Source organism: Patagioenas fasciata, chromosome 4 (assembly GCF_037038585.1).
Source record: "Patagioenas fasciata isolate bPatFas1 chromosome 4, bPatFas1.hap1, whole genome shotgun sequence".
NCBI lineage: Eukaryota > Metazoa > Chordata > Aves > Columbiformes > Columbidae > Patagioenas > Patagioenas fasciata.
In genome coordinates this window covers 4,684,822-4,711,778 of record NC_092523.1, presented here as the reverse complement: position 1 = coordinate 4,711,778, position 26,957 = coordinate 4,684,822, and the positions used below count along the sequence as shown (strand labels likewise).

The following is a 26,957-nucleotide window of genomic DNA, read 5'->3' as shown; positions in this document are numbered from 1 at the left end:
TTCATAACCTGTCCCCAAGAAGGCGGTTCTTATTAGAATGAGTTCAGGAGACCATTTCCATAGTGTCCACCTCTGGCTCCTCCTGGTTGCAGCTGCGCAGTGATCATGAACCCAGGTCCTCTATGTCTGTACACGGTCACCTCTGGTTCAGTGTGATGAGTTGGTTAGGTCTCAGACTGCTAAGTTGGTTAGAACTGGAGTATCTCCTGTCCTGTGCCCAAGTTTCTGTTCTCTAGTTCACCCAAGGATGCACCAAGGATGCACCAAGGATGCACCCAAGGATTATTATCTTTGCAAGGCGTCAGTGAAGTCCTGTTTCACGTACAATAAGTTACACAGAGCTAAGCAAGGCTAGGCAACAGTGATGTGGGTTACCTCTCTGAGTGTCTTTAGTAATGTGGGGTAGGGTTAGTTCTTTAAGTGTCAAGTGTTAGTTTTTTAAGTGTTAATTAGTTAATTGTCAATTCCCTGTATCATGCCCATGTGTCAAAAAAATCCCTGAAACAAGGAGCAAGGAACTCTGAGGCCACAGGAGTTTATATTTTATCTGACATGTACTTTAAATCAATCAGTTATTGGAAACAATAATCAACAACTATTGGCTGGGAGTGTGCTAAAAATTGGGAATTCAATTTCCACAATTTTTTAAAAATTTTACTATTATTGTTGTTGGTTTTGAGTGAGCGACACAAAATACTCCCTGTAAAAGAAGAGGCTGAGAGTGACCGCAGAATCCCTTAGGATCCATGGGTAAAAGGGTTAGATTTGAATTTCCTAACCTGGAACCCAAACTGTGGCTTTCTGGATTCATCTAAGTGTAAAATTTGGGAAGGCATCATCTTCCCTTTGGTTATTTATTATTTGTTGCAGGTTTTCATAGAAATTTGTATCCAGAGCATGCTCTTAGAGCATAAGTGGTGAAACCACATACAATGGTACTCAAAGCCCAGCAAGACTTTCCGATATTTAAACTCTAAGTTGGACTCAGATGAATTGAAAGTGATTCGAAGCATCCAGCAAGACAAGTTTTTCATGTGAAAGTATTCAAACTTGAGGTCTATCCAAGATGAAACGGCAGCCAAAGCAAACTTTGCATTTTGGAATCAGATGTCTATAAATCGTGTAACTCCCATTTTGGTACTGAAGAGATTTGGTAGTTTTCAGCCAAATTACCAGCCTGTAGCTACAGATAAATATTAATACTGAACCGTGAAAGAAGGAGTTGATATCTGGTAACCGGCCAAGCAAGCAAGAAAATTGTCTTCTTGGGCTTGACTATTCAAAGAGATAAAAGCAGCAACTACTAATATATTTGAAATCAACACTGGTGGACAGAAGGAAAACACATGGAGGGTCAAAACAACAGATTAAAAAGTTTGGATTAATTATTTAACATTATAAAGCGGAAGTCAAATGAAATAAATCTCAAAAAAAAAAAAAGTAGTAAGCGGAAATAAATAAGTAAATATAAAAGTATTAATGTAGAAGTTCATAGCGGGTTGTTTAAACCTCATGAAGAACTAATAGCTCACAATTTCAAGTCTAATAACCTATAAAACCAGCCATTACTGGGGAGGAAGGATTGTCTATATCTCAGTGCCAATTCACGTATTTTTATCCTTGTACAGCAATGGTATCAAACCACTCTCAGGCCAAAGGGAATGTTGGAGCTACAGCTACTCAAATTATTTTTCAGAGAAACCTTTTTATCTGGAAAAAGCCATCTCTACTTTGAGTTCTCCAGTTCTTTCCAAGTTCATCTCAAGTTACTCTGTAATCTATATTAAATTACTTGCAGTGAAAATTAGGTCAGCGCAAGAAACACAGACATCTCGAGTCATCAGGTCTGCTTCCTTGCCACTGCAGACAGCCATGTCATAATATAATTAATATTAATTTTAATATGATAATAACTACACTCACAGACTTATCAAGCTGCCATCTTCAAAACAGCTCAGACATTTAACCCCAATTAATCCTTCTGGAAATAGGAAACTCATTTCAAAATGAACTCCAGAATCTGACAGGTTTTTTTCTTTCATTAGAGGCATTTTAATTCCATACCAACTGTATTTGTAGGTAATTTATTACCATTTCTTTTCATGCCCCATTTGTCCTTCAATTTAAGTAAGTATTCTGCCATTGTGTTCGCTATCATCCCTGGTTTGCTTCATGAATAATTGCGATGAGCTATGACAGATTAAAGGCAAAGTCCTCCTCTTATTGCACAGAATATCCATTCCTACAGTCATTCCTATAAAACAATTCTGTTTCTGGAATACATGTGATAACAACTGCAGTTTTGTAGGATTTGTCATCCACAGAATGGACTGGGTTGGAAAAGCCCTCAGAGATCATCCAGTCCAACCCTTGGTCCAACTCCAGCCCATTGACCAGATCATGGCACTAAGTGCCATGGCCAATCTCAGTTTCAAAACCTCCAGGACCGGTGAGTCCAGCACCTCCCTGGGCAGCCATTCCAATGCTGACCACTCTCTCTGCACAGAATTGCTTTCTCATCTCCAGCCTCAATTGCCCCTGGCAGAGTTGAAGCCCATGCCCCCTTGTCCTATTGCTGACTGCCTGGGAGAAGAGCCCAATCCCCCCTGGCTAGAACTGCCCTTCAGGTCGTTCTAGAGAGTGCTGAGCTCACCTCTAAGCCTCCTCTTCTCCAGACTGAACAAGCCCAGCTCCCTCAGCCTCTCCCCATGGGGCTTCTGTTCAAGTCCCTTCCCCAGTCTTGTTGCTCTTCTCTGGACCCGCTCCAGCACTTCAATCTCTTTCCTGACCTGAGGGGCCCAGAACTGAACACAATACTCCAGGTGTGGCCTCCCCAATGCAGAGTACAGGGAAGGATCACTGCCCTTGTCCTGGTGACCACGCTATTTTGGGTACAGGGCAGGACACCATTGGCCTTCTTGGCCATCTGGGCACACTGTTGGCTCACGTTGAGCTTCCTGTCCATGAGTCCCCCCAGGTCCCTTTCTGCCTGACTGCTCTCCAGCCACTCTGTGCCCAGCCTGGAGTGCCACTATGAGAAATACTTCACCTGATACCCTGCAGGATTCATGAACCTTTTTCATTAGAGACAGAGTCTTGCTAAGACCTACGTACTAAATTCTTTACTACCTGGCTCTGAGAAAAAGGTGTGTATTTAACATACATTTTGTAAATGAAGTGTCTTAGTTGGTTTAGAAAGTGAGCTAAAAAACAACCTAGAACTTCCAGTGGAGAAAGCCCCTATTAACTACATGGGAAATGCCTATCATTAAGAAACAAAAACCAAACTAAAGTCGAAACCAACCAAAAAGCGCCACCCAAAAAAGCAACAACAACAAAACATAACAGCCAAATTCAGCTTGATTCCTGAATTCTAACGATTGCTGTAGTACTACTACCAGTAAACACCTGATGGGAGGGTGCAGAGAGGATGGAGCGTCTTTCTGTTGGTGCCCAGTGACAGGACAAGGGGCAACGGGCACAAAATGAGGCACAGGAGGGTCCTCATGAACATCAGGAAACACTTTTCAACAGTGAGGGTGACCGAGCTCTGGCACAGGTTGCTCCGTCCTTGGAGATCTTCAAACACTGTCTGGACACGGTCCTGGACAACAAATATAGTGTAGAACCAGCCACTGTCCATTCCAGTTTCTCATGTAGGAAGAATGAACTAAATCTGTTCTTCAATGCTTCTTTTCTCACTCTCTAAATTCCTCCTGCCTTCATAATCATATGGATTATTTGCCCCTTATCTTAAAACATCCTATTTTGTTTACAGTACTTTAACATCTATTCTCATAAGTGAAAATAGTTCATTTCAATAGTAATCTCTATTGACATTATATATATATATTTTATTTGGGAAATAAATTGTAGAGTATTTTCACATTGAATAATGCAGTATATTTACTAAATATAAATACGCCTAAAAAATGCTATTCAGGATTCCCAAAGCTTCACACAAATGGCTGTTAAACCCTCATGTCCCCTTTCCTAACACTTTTCTTCTCCATCTCTATTACTATGTCCCCTAAACTCATTTCCCCTTTCACTTGCACTTGGGATTTTGCTCTGTCTGTGGAAGAATCTCCACTGTTCTCATTGTATTAACAGATTTCAAGGCCAGAAAAGGCCATTTATGATCCAGCCTGATCTTTTCCTATTTATTTTCAGCTACTAGAGCTGGGTCTCTCTGGAATTTAATATACAGAAAATCTACTTCACTTCAATTTGTCTCACATTATGTTTGACATTTACATAGAATGATGGAAGAGAAATCACTATGTATTTTCAAGCAGAATGGATATCCTTAAAACTAGTATGTATTTTACATTCAATATTCACATTTAGATCCACCTTCTTCCATTTAGACACATCTTATTCACTTCAGACCATTAAAATGTATAACTTTAATTAACCCAACTACTTCTTTCCTAAGGGACAGTAAAATACCAAGAACGCAGAACCTTAAGACATTTAGTCACATATCTATGACAATCTAAGCCAATTATTTCACAAACATTCCATTTTAGAAATAACTTTTCTAATTAATAGCCAGATTAAGAGCGCACTTGACACATCAGTGATACACTTAAGTACAATAAAGCATTAATTAATTTTCAATTCCAAAGGAAATTGGTTTGGATGCGGGGACGCATTACCATTTCTAATCCCTCTTTGTTTGCAGCTCTCAGCTGCTTCACAGTTGAACAACCTTCAGGGACAAACCAAGCGACTCATTAGTCTTTACTGAACCAGAGAGCTCAGGAACATCAACACGAGCGGTTTAGATGTTTCACATTGAGCTTGGTGCGAGGGAACATGAAAAATCCAAAGGTAACTCAATTATAACATGGCTTTATTTGTATCCTAACAAAAGTCACACAGCCAAACTTCAGCGTTCTACAGGAGACAATGAAAATGTCTATAGTTTTATCCCAAAGTAGTATTTGTATCGTCAAATTAGCTCCCTCCTTGCTTTGCCCAATGGCCTGATAAACCTGATTGCACAACGCCGTACATGGGGCAGTTTACTCTCACTCCATCTGTTAGTAACAGAATCAGTTTTACAAAATGTTCCTGAAAGGATGAATCAGTTTTGTAAACTGTCCCTAAAAGGATGTTCAAGCATATCGTGTTTTACCTAACAAGGGATTCAAGTATACTCTTATCAACCTAGCTTTTATCTTAGCCCAAACATGCATAGAGTGAGAAGAAGTACATACAGTAACTCCGGAGGCTGAGCAAGCCAGCAGTTATCTAACTATAGAAGTAGTACGCCTGTGCAGTACCCAAAGGTGAAAAGGACAGAAGTGATGAAGACTACTTACTTCATCCTGAAGACCCCCTGAACGACCACCAGAGGACACTGCGCATGATCAAAATAGTTCCAAGATGTTGCAATCGATGTTGCAGTCAATGTTGAGTAACTGTTACGTATCTTGAATATATGAATATGTATGTGAATGGACTGTATAAATACTGTGTAACTTAAACTGACTGGTGAAGCCAGCTTTGGGTGCGAACCCCTGGTTTCCCAGCGCTGGAATAAAGCACCGCATATAACTACGCCCGTGGTTATGTGTTCTGATTGCTAAAACATCCAGGACTGAACCAATAATATTTCTTCCAAGGAAACCTGGGTGTGTTTGTTTGTAGTTCAGATACTGAAAATTCTAACTAAAAATAGGAAAAAAACAAGTGTTTCCTTCTTTACGTGATAGCTGCAAAACTGAGACAAGAAGCATATTCAAAATAACTAGAATATTTCACCACATAACCAAGACAACACTATTCAAGTAACTACAGTGGTAACTACTAGGAAAAGTTGCCATCTTTTTGGTGACTTGTGTGTAATAAATTCATAAAACAACTACTGTGAAAGCAGACTAAAATGAATGTGACAAAGACTCTGTTTTCTGGGTCCTAGCAATTGAAGTCTTCAATCACTTAACGGCTTTCTGCATAGAAATTTATGAATTATAAAGAGAATTATAATTATTAAATTTGAGCAAAATGTATCAGGTATTGGAAGGAACAACATTTGAAGAGCACCCACAACTTTCTAAAAGGATAAGGAAAGGAAGCACCCTAAGAAAACTGTTGTAGCTTTCTCCATTAGGCAGACAGAATCCATCATTCTGGATATTACTTTCTATTCCGGTGCTTGAAGAGGCTTCCAAATACCATAGAGCCAAGCAAGTTAGCGGGTAGATTAAATCTGTGCCCTAGGCACTGAGAACTAAGTCCAAGATCATAATTAGAATCAGTTCCATCATTCTTTATTATCACATAAAAAATTGCACGGTGAAAAGCTGAGTTGAAATTGATATTTCTTGAGATAAGCTTCAGTTTCAAAGCGTGGATATTTTCCAGCAAGCCACTTTTTCTCAACAAAGTTCATCAAAAATTCCCAACAAACTCTGAGAACAGAAGAAGTAGCAAGTTACTCAAGTAGAATCATAGCATCATTTCAGTTGGAAGAGACTCTAAGGATCATTGAGTCCAACCATAACCCAAGTCTGGCACTACCCCATGTCCCTGAGAACCTCATCTCCGTCTGTCCAACCCTCCAGGGATGGTGACTCCAGCACTGCCCTGGGCAGCCTGTTCCAGTGCCCCACAGCCCTTTGGGGAAGAAATTGTTCCCCAGATCCAACCTCAACATCCCCTGGCGCAACTTGAGGCCGTTTCCTCTCGTTCAATCACTTGCTACTTGGGAGAAGAACAACACATCAACTCGTGGGCAGCACCATGAGGAGATGGGTAAGATTGATGCTGCGATTGATCAGTTCAGTGGATTGATCAGCCTGAGATAAAGGAAGTGGACAAACTGTGAAAATGATAAGAACTCGTAGCATATTCTTAACGTTGTTATTAAAAACATGGGGAACAAACACTGCTGAAAGTACAAAACTCTTCCTGCAACACTGGGATTAAGAAAACGGGCATGTTAATGTTGGACAACTGAGTGGTTTTGGGTCAAGACAGAAAAAGAACAGAAAAAGATTAAATACAAAATTGAAAAGGTACTCCAGTATGAGACAGAATCAGAAAGGAGAGAAGCAGACCAAGGAGGGTCACTAGCACGGGGAAAATCTATGGGATTTATAGCCTTATGGTAAAAGAGAAAGAAGACTACAAAGAATACAAAGCAGAACACTTGCAGGCTTGGTAGAGCAAGAGATAGAAGGTACAACAGAACTTTTGAAGAATTAAGTGATTTCATTTCTACTAGCTGTCCACATTATCTGCACATTATTTACGATAACCTACATTTGAGACCGAATGCAGTTTAATTCCACACCATAAAAGAACTTGCCAAGGATTTCTGAAATCATGCCCACAACATCAACCTAGGTGAAAACTAAGTCTATCCTTCCAAAACTGGAAATTACATTCAAAAAATAATGATCTTGATATATTATAATGATAGTTCATCTAAACTTGACTGGGAAACATATTAATACCCTCAAATTTCATTGCTAATTGAAATTGTAATTCATATATCATACAGATGTTAATATAACATAGCCTGTTATATAACTGCACACAATGCATGAATGTTTCAAAGCTGCAAGAGCTAATTTATACCTATTTCCCTCTGTTTCAATTTTATACTATAAAATCAACATAATTTCTGTATGGTCAGGTGTCTATAATGGAGAGTCCTATTGCTCCAACAGTAATTTTTCTGTATTTGCTATACAGACTCCTATCTAGCAAGTTACCCATAAAATACCAGCAGATACGGTTATTATGGTTTTCTTAAGAAAAGCAACATATGTTTCATCAAATACTGTAGAAATCATATAATAATATAAACAGAGGATATAAACTGAATTATCTGCAATTAAAACACACACACACCAAAAAAAGCCAAGAACAGCTCTGAAAGTCAAATTTGGAACAATTATGCATGAATGAGATTTGTCAACATCACAAATCAAAATCAGTGGAGTGTCCAGATTTTTATTTTTAGTAGTTGCAAAAATAATTCTAAATTCCATAAGCACTAGAGGACAGCCTCCTTTTCCAGCTTCCTTATACATAAACAGCACCCATAAGAATGTACAGACTTGAAGTTGGAAAGTCTTTGCCTCTGATCAAGACTTAAATTGAAAAAGAGATAGTTGACAATCAGAATATTATAATTAAACATTTTAACATAAGACATTTAATTAGACATTATATATATATAATATATTATATATTATATATTTTGTATATTTTATATATATGTGTGTGTGTATATATATATTATATATACAATATTAACCCCAGGTTCCAGTATAAGTTGGGGAATGACCTATTAGAGAGCAGCGTAGAAGAAATGGACCTGGGGATCCTGGGGACAGCAGGGTGACCATGAGCCAGCACTGGGCCTTTGTCGCCAGGAAGGCCAATGGTACCTGGAGTGGATAAGAAGGGGGTGGTCAGTAGGTCAGAGAGGTTCTCCTGCCCCTCTGCTCTGCCCTGGGGAGACCACACCTGGAATATTGTGTCCAGTTGTGGCCCCTCAGCTCCAGAAGGACAGGGAACTGCTGGGGAGAGTCCAGCGCAGCCACCAAGATGCTGAAGGGAGTGGAGCATCTCCCGTGGGAGGAAAGGCTGAGGGAGCTGGGGCTCTGGAGCTGGAGAAGAGGACACTGAGGGGGGACTCATTCATGGGGATCAATATGGAAAGGGGGAGTGTCAGGAGGATGGAGCCAGGCTCTTCTCAGTGACAATCAATGGCAGGACAAGGGGCAATTGTTACAAAGTGGAACACAAAAAGTTCCACTTAAATTGGAGAAGAAACTTCTTCATGGTGAGGGTGGCAGAGCCTGGCCCAGGCTGCCCAGGGAGGTTGTGGAGTCTCCTTCTCTGCAGCCATTCAAACCCGCCTGGACACCTTCCTGTGGAACCTCAGCTGGGTGTTCCTGCTCCATGGGGGGATTGCACTGGATGAGCTTTCCAGGTCCCTTCCAACCCCTGACATTCTGGGATTCTGTGATTCTGTGTTATATATGACATTATAATTAGACATTTTAACATAAGACATTTAACATAATTAGGCATTATAACATTTTATATTCCCTCCATCTGTAAAGTATATCTGGCCTTTGTAGTATTGGTAAAATGTACTGCAGGCAAAGGCGTATTCAAAATGCAAAATGGAAATCAATAAATTTAAGTCTTTTATACATTGAGTAAGCAACTTTTAAGATTCAGACATTAAGGAGTGTATTGCACATTTTCATGCTATCATTTTTATTACTTCTCTTATCAACGAACACTTTCTGAAGTCATATCCAAAATTAAAGCCTGTATAGGAGAATGAAGCTTCTTCACGACTGTTTTTAAAGTTGGATGACTGCCATCGAAAATGCAGCCAAAAATAAAGATCACAGAAGGAACCATTCTTTAGGCAAGGAGGAAAAATGAGGAGGGCATAAGGAAAATTCTTGGATAAAGTTAATTGCTCCAAGGACTGCTCATATTTTTCTCATTAAACGTGAGTAAGTAGCAGAAATAATGCTGACAACACAGATCAGAACTCAAGATTTCCACTTTTTAGGTCGGTTAGGTCATTTACAATTACATTCTGAACAAAAAAGAAAAACAAACCAAAAATCCCCTCGTTTTTCTAAATTAAAAATATATTTTAATACATCATTTACAACTCAACAGAAAAAAATGAATTATAGGTTTGTTGGTAACTTTTTTTCTATGTAATTGTTACTAAATCATAGAATCGTAGAATCATTTTGGTTGGAAGAGACCCTCAGGATCACTGAGTCCAACCATAACCCAACTCTGGCACTAAATCATGCCCCTAAGAACCTCATCTAAATGCTTTTTAAACCCCTCCAGGACGGTGACTCCACCACACCCCTGAGCAGCCTCTTCCAATGCCTGACAGCCATTTCCATGAAGAATATTTTCCCAATATCCAATCTAAACCTCACTCATGAAATTTTCTAGTGACAGTTTTTGAAGGACTGAAAATCCCGTGTTCATCATTCAGCAAAGTGAGGAGGAAGGACTCAAGAGGAGGCAACGGGACAGGATAACGGTGGTGATGCAGGAAGAATCACAAGCTCACCTTCTTGGGTTGACTACTTCCCAATCTCCAAGATAGTGTCCCTGCACCCCTCCAGATGTCCCTCAGACCAGTGTCCCTAACCCTGTCCATCGCTACATCAGCCAGCTGGTGAAATTTTACCTTTGCTCCCTTTAAAACTTACACACAATCTTCTTAGGTCACTCCATTGCCAATCCAAAACAGATCTCTGTCCAAACACTTACCATCCGACGCACAGAAATAACTGATTTTTCCAGTTCAAAGAGTGAATCAAACTTGGTTTTGAACAAAAAGAAATTCAGTTCAGAATTTCTATTCGAGGAATCAGTTGTGATCCAGATGATGTTTCACTGGCACATAAAATCAGAGCAGCTTCAAAAGGAGAGGTCGAGATGCTCATCCCATGGTGCTCTATAGCTTCACAGTAACAGCGTTCAGAGGCTTCGATTCAAACCTCTACATTAAATTATGCACAGAGAGGACTTAAATCCCGACTTCTTGCACGCTGGAAAATCTTCTTGCAAAACATTGTTTACGGTTCACACAAAAGTTAACTGAAAAGGCTGTACATTTAATACTGCTGGGGATTACTGACTGTGGACTAAGCCTACTTGGTTTCGGAATTACAGCCCATGGTGCCTCTTCCAATTTGTAAGACCCTATTTATTTTATATATATACATATATATATATAAAAATCCTAGTGAAAGCATTTTCCAAATTTTACCGGAATTCAGAAGTTTCATGCATACTAACGCTACACGATGATGGAGTAAAATGTTTACTGAAAAACGTGCCCTATTTACCATCCCTTCATTTTATCTTTTTTAATTGTGGTGTATTTCTGTAATCCTTTCTCAAATAAACCCTTGCTTAAGTGAAATGTTGCTCCTAAAAGAACAAGTAGGAATTTCAGGATCTGATTTTTAGAATTCAAGTCAAATATTGCTGGAAGAAACACTCTTTCTATGACTTGAAATTTGTGAGTATAATTTAATTTTTAGCAGCTGTCCGAAGTCAAAATTTCTTTCTTCCCTGCTATAGAGCCACAGTAGTAATAAAATCTTCAAGAAATACAATATAAATAAATAGTATGAAAAAGGAAAAATCACCTAATATATTCATTTATATTATTTTTCAAACATATACCATTGTGCTTTCGTAAAATCTGTCTCAGACTGTCATATTTGGGCAATACATCCGATGTCAACCACCCTTTATAAAAAACATTCCTCAGAGACATAAGCTGCTTTTATAAATCTAAACTAACAAAATATTCAAAAGAGAAATGAATAGTAGAAAAGCTCCAACCAAGGTTGTAACAGAAATAAATCTTGAAAATGGTGCAGAGAATAAGTATGGGCTTTACCAAGCCGGCTTTACCAAGCACTGGTATTATCATCCGTTCAAGACCTCCCCAGCTGCCTGAACCATTAAGGACGTGTTATGGAAAATCAAATATATGCATTTCATTTTTCTCTATGTTTTAGCTTCCTGCTCATTATACAGACTCACTATGGGATGCAAGGGAAGAATGTTTTAGGACAAGGCTTGTAGTGCGGTGTTTAGGGGAGGAATTCAAGGTGGGGAAAAGGAAGGATGGAGATGATTTGGGAAGGAACAAGCGTGGGAAAATGGAGGGACAAGAGGATAAAAGGGTCTGGTTGCATGTAAATAAATGGCTGGTCAGAGCACGTGTCTGGCCATGCCTTGGGCCAGATTTTCTGATTTCCAGCTGCTGGAAAGACCATGGCATCTGGAGGTTGATTGACACATTCGCTTCCATGTGTTCGCTGTCAAGTGTGTCCTTGGAAGTGAGGCAACTGGAGAGACAAGGACCAAGGCGCCAGCTATGGGATAGACTGAGAAGCTAAATCCAGCAACTGGAGGGATCCACATGATAGATACAAATATAGGTACTTCCCATCAATGAACCTTCAAGCCTCAGCAGCCTGAAAGGTGAAGAGGATAAGACACTTGGTGCTGTTGGGCCTGTGTGAGGGCCAAGCGGTTGACGTGTGTGGTCAGCCATGTTTATGTGTGTCCCAAGAGAGATAGGACAAGAGGAAATGGCTTCAAATTGTGCCAGGGGAAATTTAGATTGGATATTGGGAATAATTTCTTCCCCAAAAGGCTGTCGGGCATTGGAACAGGCTGCCTGGGGCAGTGGTGGAGTCACCATCCTGGAGGAGCTTAAAAGACACATAGATGAGGTTCTTAGGGACATGGGTTAGTGCTAGATTTAAGTCAACTTATGGTTGGACTCGATGATCCTGAGGGTCTCTTCCAGATGAAATGATTCTATGATTCTTTGGTGGGACAACTCACGTGACTGTAGGATTGTGTTGGATGGCTATAGGCTGTTAGATAAAGACAGGTCTTGAAAAAGAGGAGCAGGCATTGCACCCTGTGTTGAGAAGAACCTGGGATATTTAGAAGTCAACTACAGTGATTGTGGAAGCCCTGTGAAACACCTCTGGGTCATCTCCAAGGGAAGTATTACAGTAGGCATCTGCTACCAACCTCCAAACAAAGACAATAAGGCCAATGAAGCAATATTTGACTCACTTAAGCAAGCTTAAGAATAGACTGTGTTAGATTAATAGTTGGACTCAATGATATTAAAGGTTTTTTCTAAGCAAAGGATTTTATGATATGTGAGCTGCATACGTGTGTTTGTGTGCACGTGGGAATCCACGCTCAGCCTCACTGCTGCTTGGACCTGGGGCCCCGCTATTGGATTTGGGAACCCCTGATACTACTCATCTGTACAACAGCTCTTGGAGATTCCGTACAATGTCTGCTCTTCCATCAGAAGTGTTTTAAATCATTTTAGAAAAGGAACTTTAATATCACTCAGAAGCTAAATTGTCTGAGAGCTGAAAGATAATTAACAGATTTGAAAAGGTTCTCAAAGAGGATTTGCATAGAATGACATTTAGCATGCCATATTTCTTAAGATGTGCACCGCAAACATGAATAACAATTGAGGGAGCTTCCAAATGTAACAAGCAATTTACAACAGATTATGAATATTCTTGAAGAGCAAGATAAGAGTTTTCAGGCCACAGCTTCAGTGACTTGCTGAATGTAAGTTTTTATCTCTCCATGATCAAAGTTGCCTGTTGGGCAGGTGTGAGATTGGCCATTGGTGAGATCAGAAAAAAGTAAGCTGCAATATTGGTAAAATAGAGGATATGCTTCTTGGCAAAATAGAAAATATGTTTATTATACACACAGGTTCTTCCAAAGCGCAGACCAAGACTCAACCTCCCATCAAGGAGAATGGATCACAGGCCTCACATCATCTTTCAGAAATGGATAGAAAGTCCATTGTCTCAAATAACTGCTTTACAGTAACTTCTTTCAACACACACAGAGACTTTTCCTCTATATAGAAATAGCAGCCACTAACTTCTATAAGTAAAAAGAAAAAAAAGAAAGAAATTCTTACACACTTCAGTGAAGAGCATTATAAACACACAGAGAACAGAGGTTTAAGTGAAAAGACCAGATAATTTCTTTTCTAAAAAAGATTTTTCTAGCCCCTAAGCCAGGTAAGGAAAAGGTTATGTAGAAAAAAATCTAAGCAAAAAACAATATTATCAGATTTATTATTTTCTTTTCAAGAATCTATTCTTCCTCCTTCATACTTGCCAGATTCAAACCCAATATCCTACAGTTCTTTCATTCAGCTCACGCTTTGAGAAAAACAATAAGCCAGAAAGAGGCAGAAAAATGCCAAAAAAAAGCCCTGAAGTAATCAGTGTTCAGTTATTACTATAAGATACCTTAAAATATATTAAATCGCAAACCAACTCTTCATTTTGAATCCTGCCACTGGGACTCAGAGTTGAAAACAGATGCAGAAATCAGACAATACATCATCCTTTGCATTGCAACAAGGCTTCTAATGGCTTCTACAGAAACACCCTCGTTAATAATTCCACTTCCATACATTTGTAAACGAAGAAAAATGGTGAAAGAACCAGCAGAGAGGAAGAGAGAGCAAGTCTACATCCATTAGTTGGATTCTTATTAACCAAATGAAACAAAATATAATGTATTCAGCTTTTCCGTGAGAACATGAGAGATAAGCAGAAGGACTTTATGAGAATACAGAAGTAGAGTAAGAGAAGGAGGTGGCAGTAAGACGGGTTAACAGGGAATGGGAGATCTAAAGAGACCATGTGATAAGTGAAATTTCAGGCCCTGAATTGCAAGGAAGAAACAAATAAGTGTATGACCACCAAAAGCAAGGAAAAGGAGAGAAAAATTGAGGGAAACTATAGAGGAGAGCAGCACAGGTTGGGAAAGTCAGGACTTCCAGGCAACAAGTCTTAAAGACTTGGGATAACGCCCAACTGTGGGGATGGGATTTGCAGAAGAACTGTTGGGCTAAGATGCTGTAACTGAAATAAAATCGTACAATTAGGAAAGGTCTCTTATAATACAAACTGATGGTTGAACTGGGGTACTGGTTTAAGACTCAAAGATTGTCGTGCCTTTGGCTAAGGGTTCGGCAGTCTCTGGGACACTTACACGTGAGATTACACACACCAACACAGAATCTGTAGGGATTGTATAAAAAAACTTTTTAAAACTAGGTATTTAAGAGTATTAAAGTAAAGAATTAAAAATACTACTTTTCAGTATGGTCCATCACAGAGGAAAAATGTTATCAAGAAAGTTAAAGTCATTTTGGTGTGTCAAGTGTTGATATACACTTTCAGGATTACTGACAGTCATGGAGTACATGGATCGTATTATGTTAACGCAACATACATAAATCTATAGGAACAAAGAACTAAACCTACCTCAAGTTTACATTGTCTTCAAACACAAAAAACATCAGCATCTATTTTCCAACCCTTGATTGAAGTATAAATTTCAGATTATGGTGTGAAGTTGTACCTGCTCTGCTTGAAAAGCAACCATCTAAAACTCATTAACCAGCTGCAAGACTAAATCATGTTTTTAATGGGAGTTTTAGCTATATGCCAGAAAACTTCTAGGAAAATCATATTACAATCAAGCAGTCACTAGAACATATCTACAAGATAGACATTGCTGAAGTCATTTGATAGATAGAATAAATTTACATAAATATAATCTATTCCCTTATCTTGCTTTTCTTGGCATCCTAGACTATTTTTTAATAAATTAGACCTGAGCCCAACAGACCAGCAATTCTTTGTAGACTTTATGTGAATCACAACTTGAAAGTCTTCTCCACCAGGAAATTCCTTCTTCTTTAGTTACCAATAGGGGACCAGTTGCACTTAGACACTGATGCTATGAGAATATGCCCAATGGTTTGTAAGAGCCAGTCTGAACAGCATCTGCCTGACCATCACCATCAGGGAACAGATGTCCTGATAGAAAGAATTGGACAATGACTTGGAGAGAAGCATGGAGAGAAGAATTGTGTTGCACAGGTCTCTCTGACCCGGGGACAACAGCTGCTGCCCAGAAGATGGATTCTCACCTGCTACCTTGGTCACACCTGACCCCCCACCTCGTCCCTGAAACAAAGGCCAACGAAGAAGAGCGTGCCCAGAAGCTCTCCAAGGGTCCTGAGGTCACCCAATGGACCAGAAAGAGACCCCTGACCATGAGGCCATGCAGGTACAGATGTGTCCTGGCAAGCAAAGCGGGGACCTTTTGGGCCTGCGCAGTTAAGCCTGAATTGCAGAACAAAGGCGGAGATTGGCCTCAAACAATGGGAGTGAGGGGGCATGAAGAAGCATAAAAGATGACTCTCGACTGGACATCATTGAGATCTTCCCACCAGAGGATCCTGGATCACGACACAGGACCAGCAGGACTCTATGGGACCGCAGACCAGAGGGACACCTTTGGAACTCGTTGGTGGTAACCAAATCCTCTTTTCCCCCCCTTCGTCTTTTTCTTTCCCTTTCTCTCTACTCTCTCTCTATCACATGCCGTTTTACGGGCAAAATAATGAAGTAACACTGTTTGATTGAATAACCCCTTGGTATTTTGGTTGCCTTAATTTTGTGCTTCGAGATCAAAGTAAACGAACCATCACGAGTCCATCACCGAATGGACCACGACACCATTCCCCTCCATAGACTGTATTTCTTATTTCTGAGTTCTTCCTCATTTCCCGGCAACTTTCAGGCTTTGTAGTTTCAGGGTTTAGGGTTATTGTAACTAAAAAAATACGCAAAAATCTCACTCTTCTCAAAACTTCCATCTGCAGGAGACTGTCTGCTATCCCTCTAATGTAAGACGATATGAATGACAAACATCAGCATTTCTTAGGTCTCATTTATCCCCTGACTGCGAGATCTTTTACACAGCTTTGCCAACATGGGAATAAATACCCACCGAGCAAAGTATTCCACACCATAGCAATTGTATTAATTTCACTTGAACCGAGGCTTCTTTTCCTGTTTTGACATTTCTGCAAATAATGCAGTGTATTATTCAATACCTATCAATGGAAAGCAACTCTCTCCAGGATGAATGGCAACAACTGTCTAGAGTAGCATATACATAGAATATATATATCCAGCACTATAGGGCAGGAAACGAGGAGCACACCCGAGCCAGCTGTAACTGCATTTTTAGGTTGACGGTGTAATTATCCAAGCTGAAATGTTGCCAGAAAATGAACTAGCAATACTCTGTCAAAACACAGCCTCAGTTCATTAATCCAGCGAAGTAGAAGAAGCAGAAGCAGCAGCAGCAGAAGCAGCAGCACAAAAAGAAGCCGAAGAAGCAGCAGCAGAAGCCGCAGCAGAAGCAGCCGTAGAAGAAGAAGCCGCAGAAAGAAGAATTGGCTTATTAACAATTAAAAAGTCAGAAATTCAGTCAAGAAGAAAATCAAAACTCTCCACAGCAAATCCTCTCAGATGCCTCTAGCTTTACAAAGCACGAATCTCCAATGAAATCACTGTTAACTAATACAAAGCTGTAAGGATAATATGAGAGATAATAAGGAGCTGTGATACCATGCTAATGAATAGGGTACATTTGTTGAGATCGAAGAGCATGTAACAGGTTAGGCTGGTGCTCTGAATTTGGAGAAGGTTCCCTTGGGAGAAGCTGGAAAAACTCACAGAAAAACTCAAACAAAAAACCCCCACCAGAATACCGGGATAACACCATACATAGAGCATAAAGCAAATACTGGAGACACCACCTCTGAAGGCGTTTAAAAGGCATTTAAATGACGTTCTTAGGGACATGGTTTAGTGCCAGAGTTGGGTTATGGTTGGACTCAATGATCCTTAGAGTCTCTTCCAACTGAAATGATTCTATGATTCTACTTGAGTAACTTGCTGCTCCTTCTGTTCTCAGAGCTCGTTGGGAATTTTTGATAAACTTTGTTAAGAAAACGTGGCTTGCTGGAAAATATCCACCCTTTGAAACTGAAGCTTATCTCAAACATCAGTTATAAAAGTTATCAGGTTATGGTTGGACTCAATGATCCAACCAAAATGATTCTATCGCTTGACTTATTCTGATGTACAGGCAACTGAATATTAAAAAGAAAACAAAACAGGAAAAAAATAAGAATAGTAAAACAGTGAAATCAAATATCCAAATAGTGGTTAGGAGGGAAAAACAGCCCCAGGACAGAACAGACTGGAATATTTACAAACCAGCGTTCATGTACACAAAATTTTAACCCTGCCTGCTCATATGATCATTTGAGTCCAATTTTGCCAAACTAAAAAGACATCATATAAGTGCTGTGGGTCTAACACACTGAAAACTCAGTATTTTATACCTAAGTCCTTTAAGTTCTTTTTAAAAGCTCACCCAGAGATGTGCCAGTCTTGTGTTAAAACCAATACTGACAGATGGTACCTTTAGATTATAGGATTTAGAGTGGAAAGGTATTTAAATCTGCTACAATAAAAATAATTACAATCAAAGATGATAAAAGGGAAAAGTTTTGTTATGGGCATATATTCAAATCTTATTTTTCCCCTACCACACACATAAATTAGAAAGCATCTGATATACAATTTTTTTGTAACACTGTGTATCTTGAAACTTGTTGTTTAATCTTCACAGTATGCAAACTAATTTTAACATTTATCTTATTATCATCCACACCTAGATTTTACTAAATACTGCTATTATCTGTATATTTTCAGACGTTTATAACCTTGTACATACTTCAATATTTTCAGACTTTTATAATCTCTGTACATATTTCACTATAGACTTGAAAACACAAGTAATTCTATATTGCTGTACTGTTTGGTTGAGAATTGTTACATTGTTCACAAGTACACGGGTCACAATCCTAATTCTAAGTTTGCATCCAAAGGCTTTAAACCACCACTCAAATTTAACAAGGTAAAACATCATGTCCCAGCAGAATAAAAAGCAAGTTGAAAATGCAACAGTAAGCTTTGGCACTGGGCAGCATGGATGCTGAGATATATTTGAGTTCATTAATTGGTGACAAAATAGCTGAAAGGAAAAACAAAAGAAAACAACAAATACATTCTTTTAATCAAAGTTAGAAAATGTCTGAAGGGAAGAAGCCAGAGGATCATGGTCAATGGGGCAGAGTCCAGTTGAGGCCTGGATCCAGTGCAGTGCCTCAGGGGTCAGTGCTGGGGCCGGTATTATTCAATATATTCATCAATGATTTGGACGAGGGAATAGAGTGACTGTCAGCAAGTTTGCTGGTGACACCAAGCTGGGAGGAGTGGTGACACTGGAAGCTGTGCTGCCATCCAGAGACCTGGACAGGCTGGAGAGTTGGGCAGGAAAAATGTAATGAAATAGAACAAGGGCAAGTGTAAAGTCTTGAATCTGGGCAGGAACAACCCCAGATTCCAGTGTAAGTTGGGGAACGACCTATTAGAGAACAGTGCAGGGGAAAGGGACCTGGTGGGCAGCAGGATGAACAGGAGCCAGCACTGGGCCCTTGTGGCCAAGGTGATTTTAGTGACATTTAGAGCCCTGAAGTGATTCTGCTGCCGCCATTTTGAGCCCTGAGATGATTCAGGTACCGCCATTTTGAGGCAGCTTGGGGGTCACTCCCTTGTTCTCCTCCCCTCTGCTCTGCCCTGGGGAGACCACACCTGGAATATTGTGTCCAGTTGTGGCCCCTCAGTTCCAGAAGGACAGGGAACTGCTGGAGAGAGTCCAGCGCAGCCACCAAGATGCTGAAGGGAGTGGAGCATCTCCCGTGTGAGGAAAGGCTGACGGAGCTGGGGCTCTGGAGCTGGACAAGAGGAGACTGAGGGGGGACTCGTTCATGGGGATCAATATGGAAAGGGCGAGTGTCAGGAGGATGGAGCCAGGCTCTTCTCGGTGACAGCCAATGGTAGGACAAGGGACAATGGGTACAAACTGGAACACAAGAGGTTCCACTTAAATTTGAGAAGAAACTTCTCAGTGAGGGTGGCAGAGCCTGGCTCAGGCTGCCTAGGGAGGTTGTGGAGTCTCCTTCTCTGCAGACATTCAAACCCGCCTGGACACCTTCCTGTGGAACCTCAGCTGGGTGTTCCTGCTCCATGGGGGGATTGCACTGGATGAGCTTTCCAGGTCCCTTCAACCCCTGACATTCTGGGATTCTGTGATTCTTTATACCCATTGCCATTTCCAAAGATACAGGTATTTTAATACTTCTACATCATACTACAGCTATACTGTAGGACATCGCTTTAATTACATTATCAGAGCAGCTGATACATGTGTTTTGGAAGAAATCTTGGAAATCATCAAATAAAACAGTTCCCCAGTTAAGCATTTAGTTCCACATACCTTGTTTGCGGACATCCTCTACAGCAGCCACCAATTCCTCCTTGAGATCCTGGCTCTCTTTAGCGATTTGATCCCCTTTCTCCAAGAAGTTCTGAGTGGCCTGTTCCACCGAAGCTGCCAACACATGAGCCTTCTTAGAGCGCCCTTTCTTTTTTCCAGATGGCCCTTTATTGCTTGTGTTCACAAGCGTTGTTACCTTTGGACAAGAAAAACAAGGGTTTTTGACTCTTCAATTGCACAAATTGACCTGGCTCAATAACGCCACTATTTTCTTCACCCTTGAAATGATGTAAGTCACATGTATCAAACATATAAGTTTTAAAATCCAAAGCACGGCATCACGGACCTCAAAAAAGGTTTTTTCCTTTCAACCTCTATCTGGGTGAAGCAAATCACGGTCAAGCAGTGAAAGAAAAAATGATAAGAAACCGATATGGAAGGGGTTTGGTGCTAAAACATCATTTTTCTCACTGCTTTTCATCTTTTTTTTAATGAAAATCTAACATGTGTGGGTCAGAAACCATTCAAAAAGCAATTTCTTGTGATAAGTACCGTCACATTCAGGTGGTGACAAAAACACTGTGGCTGTTTTCCAGGCATTAAGGAACGAGTAGTATTGCTCCAGTATATTTCTAACATATTGGCATAAGACAAGAGCAGATAATTAAATGATCCCACTTTCTCCCCAGTCTTTAAAAAGGAAGAAGATCTGTTTCCATGTTTGTAGAATCTCCTAAAGGAATTCCTTACTGAGCTGTTAATAAATTGATTAGAAACTTTAACCACAAAGCTTAGCAGGACAGTACAGTGTGTACCACAGATTTTTGCTGGACCAAAGAGAAGCTCTATATCAATTTACCAGTAAAAAGTTGCACTTCTGTAAAACAGCAATATTTAATTGAGTAGCATCAGGTATTCAACTCATAAATAAATTGCAATGGATCCATTATGCTCACGGATGCAATTCATCCACACCACAACACACACCAGGGCAGCTGAAGTGACTTATCCCTGTGTTAATCTAGAAATTAACGGTAAGAAAATAAGTAAAAACCTTTGCTAAAAAGACAGCGCACGCTACAAAGCAAAACATTTCAAAATCAAGTATAAAAATTCACTGTCATCCCATCCATATGATAAGAATCATGAGAAGGTGTTTGGTACAGTGGTGAGCGAGGAGCTTTGTGTCACGCTCTTTTTGTTATGAAGAATCAAAAGAATAAGGGCTTGAAAATACCATATGATATGCATGGATGAACGGATGTATTGGGTGAAAAAACGTATTCCAGAGCCTTCTTTCAGAAAGGAATCTGCCTGGTTCCAGAAAGGCAATATTCTTCCATTATCTTGTTGGTTGGTTGGTTTCTTTGTTTGGGGTTTTTTGTTAGTTTTTGCTTGACTGTGATTTGTTTTTCCCCCTATTTATACTTAGAAATAACCTTTTCTTTATTAGTTTTCCGTTAAAATTATTATTCAAGAACTTATTGTACTACTGAAATAATTTTATAGTGATACGTATTTGGTTGCCCCTTATCTATTTTTAATCTCCATATTATGGACAAAGATGATCCGGTGCCAACAATGGAGCGCACCCTCATTAAGCTGCATATGATGGATTGGGGGACCCCTCGATGTGCTTCAGGGCAGGGTTGTCTCTCATAGGAACCCTAAAAAAGTCAATGAGGACAAGTGCAAAGTCCTGCAATGATAAAGAAGGAACCTCTGGCAATTAGACAGGGCTGAGGACATCAAGAAAACACATGATTTTCATTTATAAGGCAGATTTTACTTAAGGACCCCTAAAATATTCTGTAAACTTTGCTATGATGGTCCAATTAAAAGATGAAAAGAAAGCAGAACTCTGGACCCTGCTGATGCGAAGGAGGAAGGATTGGAATCAGTGAACTGAATGTGACCATCACACAGCAACAGATAGAAAACTCATCTTGTTGACAATGACCCTACTCATTGCAAGGGGTTGGACCTCTAAAGGTCCTTTCCAACCCAAACTATTCTATGATTCATAAGATTAAAAGGTAGCACACAAGAAAAGAAATGGTTCTCCAGTCTGGGGTTGGGAAATGGCAATTCTGGATTCCAGGCCTTGCACTAAGAGGTTGGATTCTGCAAAGTTCAGAGTGCTCACAGGCAGAAAATCACTCACAAAAACTGGAATCTTGCAATTTTGCCAACCTTCTATCAGCTTTTTTTTTAAATTACATTAAATTATCAGCTTGAAATGCTAAGAAAGGAAGTGTCTTCCAAAATTAGAAGCACCCTTCAGAAAAGTCAGCTGTATTGGGGAAAGGAAAGGGAGGAGGAAAACTTCTGGCATAGGTAAAAGAAGAAACCACAATGCATTAGCTACTTTCCCTTTTAAACAAAGCCATGCAGCCACCTATAACATAATGTGAGTTATATAATAAATAATAAAAATTTAAAAACCCTTTTATCTTACTAACACTGTGCTTGAGTAAAAATTCAAAACCCCTTTTATCTTATTAACACCATGATTGGGTTTTTCTGATGTCTCTACCCAGATTTTAACAACATCTATGTTAGAAATAAAAGAAGGTATCTCTATTTTCTAGCAAGGCTTTAAAGCTAACTGGTTTATTTTAAATATCCCATTTAAGTTGGTACAAACAAAAGAGTGTCTCTATCTGTTACTACTTAATGCAGACCTCACCCAAAATGTTGTACAATTATCAAATATATCACTTGATAATTACCATAAGCTCATTTGGCAACCCTATAATAATCCTGACTTTGTGAGCACACTAGGGAACCTGCTCTCTTCTTTTATTACAGCAGCTCCACACAGTTCCAGCACAGATCTCTGTTGGAAAAACAGAACTTCACTAATTAATAGTTGGGTCCCATCTCAAATTAAGTCTTCCTTACACAGCTCCAGCAGCACAAAAGAAAGGTGAGGATGTCTTTGCTAAAGCAGAAAATTCTTTTAGTGTGGATTTCCCTATTGCAGGGGTCATGTGTGGGCAGCGGTGCCAGAAGTGAAAGGGGATAGTGCTCGATCACATACTCATCAAATTAAGCTCCAGTCAGCAGCTCCACGAATTGAACTGATTTCTTAAATACAGGGGCCAAAAGTTTAAGAATTGTAATACTTCCCCCTCCTCCCCAATAGCTGCTTGAATTGCGTTAGTTCCTCAAGATTTTCCATAACCACATTACAAAATATATTGACATTTTTTTGAGGACACTATTGATACGCACTTTCTCTTTGTTATACTGCTAATCCTCATAGTTTATCACTGCTGACTCACCTAGGACTGATGCCTCGTTATTATCTTTCCCAGTACAGACTGGGGGATGAAGGAACTGAGAGCAGCCCTGTGGAGAAGGACTTGGGGGTACCAGTGGATGAAAAATGATATATGAGCCAGCAAGGGGCACTTGCAACCTAGAAAGCCAACTGTACCCTGGGTTGCATCAAAAGTGCAGCCAGGAGGTGGAGGGAGGTGATTCTACGTCACTCTGATGAGAACCCCCTGCAGTGCTGGTCCAGCTCCGAGTCCTCAGCACAGGACACACATGGACCTTGTGGCAGTTACACTCTCCCCCCAAGAGGAGAGAGAGAGGAGAAGAGGGGAGAGGAGAAGAGGGGAGAGGGGAGAGGGGAGAGGGGAGAGGGGAGAGGGGAGGAGGTGGGGTGCAGAGAAGCCGAGAAGCTTCTGAACACCCATAGTCAGTGTGGGGTGCGGAGAAACCCAGAAGCTTCTGGGGCACCCACAGCCAGATCTGATCAGACTATAAAACGGGGTTCCCGACGAGGATCCCCTTTGTGTGGTCTTCTCGGAGCAGCGGGTCTGTGCCGGAGCTCTCCCCTTAGGCTGGAACACCGTCTAAGGAAACTTCCCAGGACTGGGAGCTCCTCACCTCCTCATTTCGGTGAGTGATAACTTACTAAATATACCCTTGAATAATTCCTTGCCGAACTCAGGTAAGTGTGCTCCCTGCTAGACAAGCAAGTGTATTCCTTGCTATATAAGCTATATAAGCCATTCCTTGCCTAATTCAGGCGAGTGTAGTACCCTGGAGTCAGAGAGCTCTGCCTTTGTTTCTTGTGAGTGCATGCACACATGCTGTGGATCTCCATTATTCTTATTTGTTTCACCCCAATAATTTCCTCAGCTGATATCTGAACCTGTATTTTATGTTACCAGAGTGCTAACTAATTGTATAAACCCTATTTCTAGTCGGTTGTTTTGCCTGACTTTTCTGGCCAGAAGAAAAGTCTGGTTTGGACCTTGTTTGCCCACCCCCAAACTGACATTGGGGTCCCTCATGTATGGCTACGCAAACATGCACATTATGGAAACCATTCACACAAATACTTTTCGGTTTGGCTGCAACAAAATAAATGAATGCAAAGGGGGTTGTCTGTAAGATCATTAATTATTTGCAAGAAATTTCACTATTGTCTTCTGCCCCATCTATTTTCAAATAAATATTCCTTGCTCTTCCCAGTGGCATTTCTTGAATGTGAACAGCTACAAGTCATTCCTCTCTTCTTGTACACCCATATATCACCAACACTGGAAACACTCAATGACCTGAAAAAAGACAGCCCTGACATTTTAGAGTAAAGGCCCTTTTGCTCCTAGGTATAAAGCTACGCTTCCACTTGAATGCACTATCTTATTGCCTCGCTGGTTACACTAATGGCATCCCCCTGAGCATTGTTTTCCAAAACCTTTTTTCCAAAAGAAGGAAAAAAAATTAAATACGCAAGAAAATGAGAATTTTATTTTCCAAACTGTCTCATGGTTTGGTTTTCTCTTTTTGTTTTTGGTTTTCTTTGGGCAGAAGGTAAAACGGGGACTTTTCAGAATATTTTGTGAAAGAAATACATTGTGTTTAGGGTTAAAGCAGCGGCACAGCTGCCCAAAGGTCAGATTCAATTCCTTGCTCAAAACCAAGTAGAGAACAGACCTGAATACTGTGTTTGGGACCTTCAGTTTGACCAGGCAGAACCAGAGGAAAAACACACGGGACTTTGCTTTATATATTCCTACTTTGCACAACATAAACTTACCTTATGGTACGGCTCATGGCAGTAGATCATTGGGTAATCCTAATCCAACTATCAAACAAAATACCATCGAAAAGACTTTAAACAAACTACTTCTCTATTCACATACAAATCAGAGAAGCAGCTACTGAAGGTTTTTGGGGCTGTTTTGTTTGGTTTTCATATTTGTGCTTGTTCTCTAGTACTACATAAAAAACTTGGTCTTTTTCCTTGTTCCACCAATGTTATTCTGAACAAAGATGTTCTGCTGAGCACGACTCAGTCTTTAATATAACTCCTTTTTTTTAATAATAATTGTTCTTCAATTTTCTGTATCAACTTCAGTAATTTGCCACTGTCCTTAGCCAATAAATCGTAAGTTAGTTTTCTCCTAACAGCTTACATCATTAACTCTTGTAATTATCTCTGCATAATTAGCACCAGCTGTCTACCTAATTCATAAAACTTTAATTCCTTTTCTATTCCATATAGATATTTGAATTTTCATTGACAAATAGAACTTTCACCATCCATATTGAATTCCAGTGTTTTAACACAGTTGTCTCATATTTTCTCCAGTACCATTCAGTGTTTGCAAACACTTGCTGGTTAGAAGAATTCATAAATAAGCAAACTATTCTCCCTGATGTATAAATTATCAGCTAAGATGTTAACAACTGCCAGCGATACACCTACTTTTTGGATGTAAAGCACATATATAACCCAGGTAACACTGATTAGAGTCAATATATTTCCATTCAATTCAGTTGGAGGACAGTTGGCTGCTCTGATTCACCTTTCCGCTGCCAAATACAAATTCCTGCACAAATTTGCATTTTTCTGTTCTGTCTTCATGCTGTACCCTTTAGGATGTAATTTAGAGATAGCAACACCGTTACTGCTCATTTATATTCTTCTTATCAGTGTTCACACCATGGGAAGAGGCTTAACCAACGTTAATGGATATCATGCAAGTCATTCCTAAAGTTCTTCAGCTAGTATCTTAAAGTTCTTCAGAAAGTATCTTAAAGTCCTCCAGTAAATATGCATTCTCTGTGGAATCTCCTACTACTTATTCTGTCAACAAAAAGAAGGAAAAACAATTTAAAAACCCCATCACACCTATTTCCATCCTACAAATCTGCCTAAAAAATTCTCAACACACATACAAACCTGCAATATGTTTTCATTGACTCTCCCACAACTGAAAAAAGAATCATTATAAGTTACTATACTCAATTACTAAGTGAGTACTATACTCAGTTATTAAGGGACTGGAGCATCTCCCGTGTGAGGAAAGGCTGAGGGAGCTGGGGCTCTTGAGCTTGGAGAAGAGGAGACTGAGGGGTGACCTCATTCATGTTTACAGATATATAAAGGGTGAGTGTCAGGAGGATGGAGCCAGGCTCTTCTCGGTGACAGCCAATGGTAGGACAAGGGGTAATGGGTACAAACTGGAACACAGGAGGTTCCAGTTAAATTTGAGAAGAAACTTCTTCCTGGTGAGGGTGGCAGAGCCTGGCCCAGGCTGCCCAGGGAGGTTGTGGAGTCTCCTTCTCTGCAGACATTCAAACCCGCCTGGACACCTTCCTGTGGAACCTCAGCTGGGTGTTCCTGCTCCATGGGGGGATTGCACTGCATGAGCTTTCCAGGGCCCTTCCAACCCCTGACATTCTGGCATTCTGTAAGTTAAGCTAATAAAATATTGCTCCAATTTGCCTCCAATTTGTACTAAATTAGGAGAAAAAAATATTTCAATTGTCCTTCTGTGATAAAATTCTACTGTTGATTGGCACTAAACTATTGTGATGCTATTTAGAGGGTTAATATGAATTTCAGCGCCTTTTCTTATTCCATCACATAAGGTAACCTGGTAGACAGGAAAAACAGGTTATGTTAATGTTCTATTCATGAAAGTTAAGCAGGTTTATATTCATGAAGTTTGCTACGGATCCACTTGCTCATGTACATGGATTGAGCTTCCTCACACCACCCAGAAAATTCGCCTTGAATGTGACCTCGGAAAAGTTCTAAAAATAACTAAGTATTTGTTCAATTTGTTCAATTGCTCACTCATCCTCCATGTAAAGTGTGA

The 26,957-nt window shown here is 40.0% G+C and overlaps 1 protein-coding gene across 3 annotated transcripts in view; it reads right to left on the bottom strand.

Annotated features, from left to right (window-relative positions):
- CTNNA2 (catenin alpha 2) overlaps window positions 1-26,957 on the bottom strand; it is a 529,887-nt gene that overhangs the window by 378,264 nt on the left and 124,666 nt on the right. For 2 of the 3 annotated variants that reach the window (XM_065836058.2, XM_065836059.2), the window contains exon 3: window positions 19,828-20,023. The exons of the other annotated variant lie outside the window; for it this stretch is intronic. In XM_065836058.2, coding sequence (XP_065692130.1) covers window positions 19,828-20,023 — 196 coding nt within the window. The remainder of the gene's footprint in view (window positions 1-19,827; window positions 20,024-26,957) is intronic. 3 annotated transcript variants of the gene reach the window in all.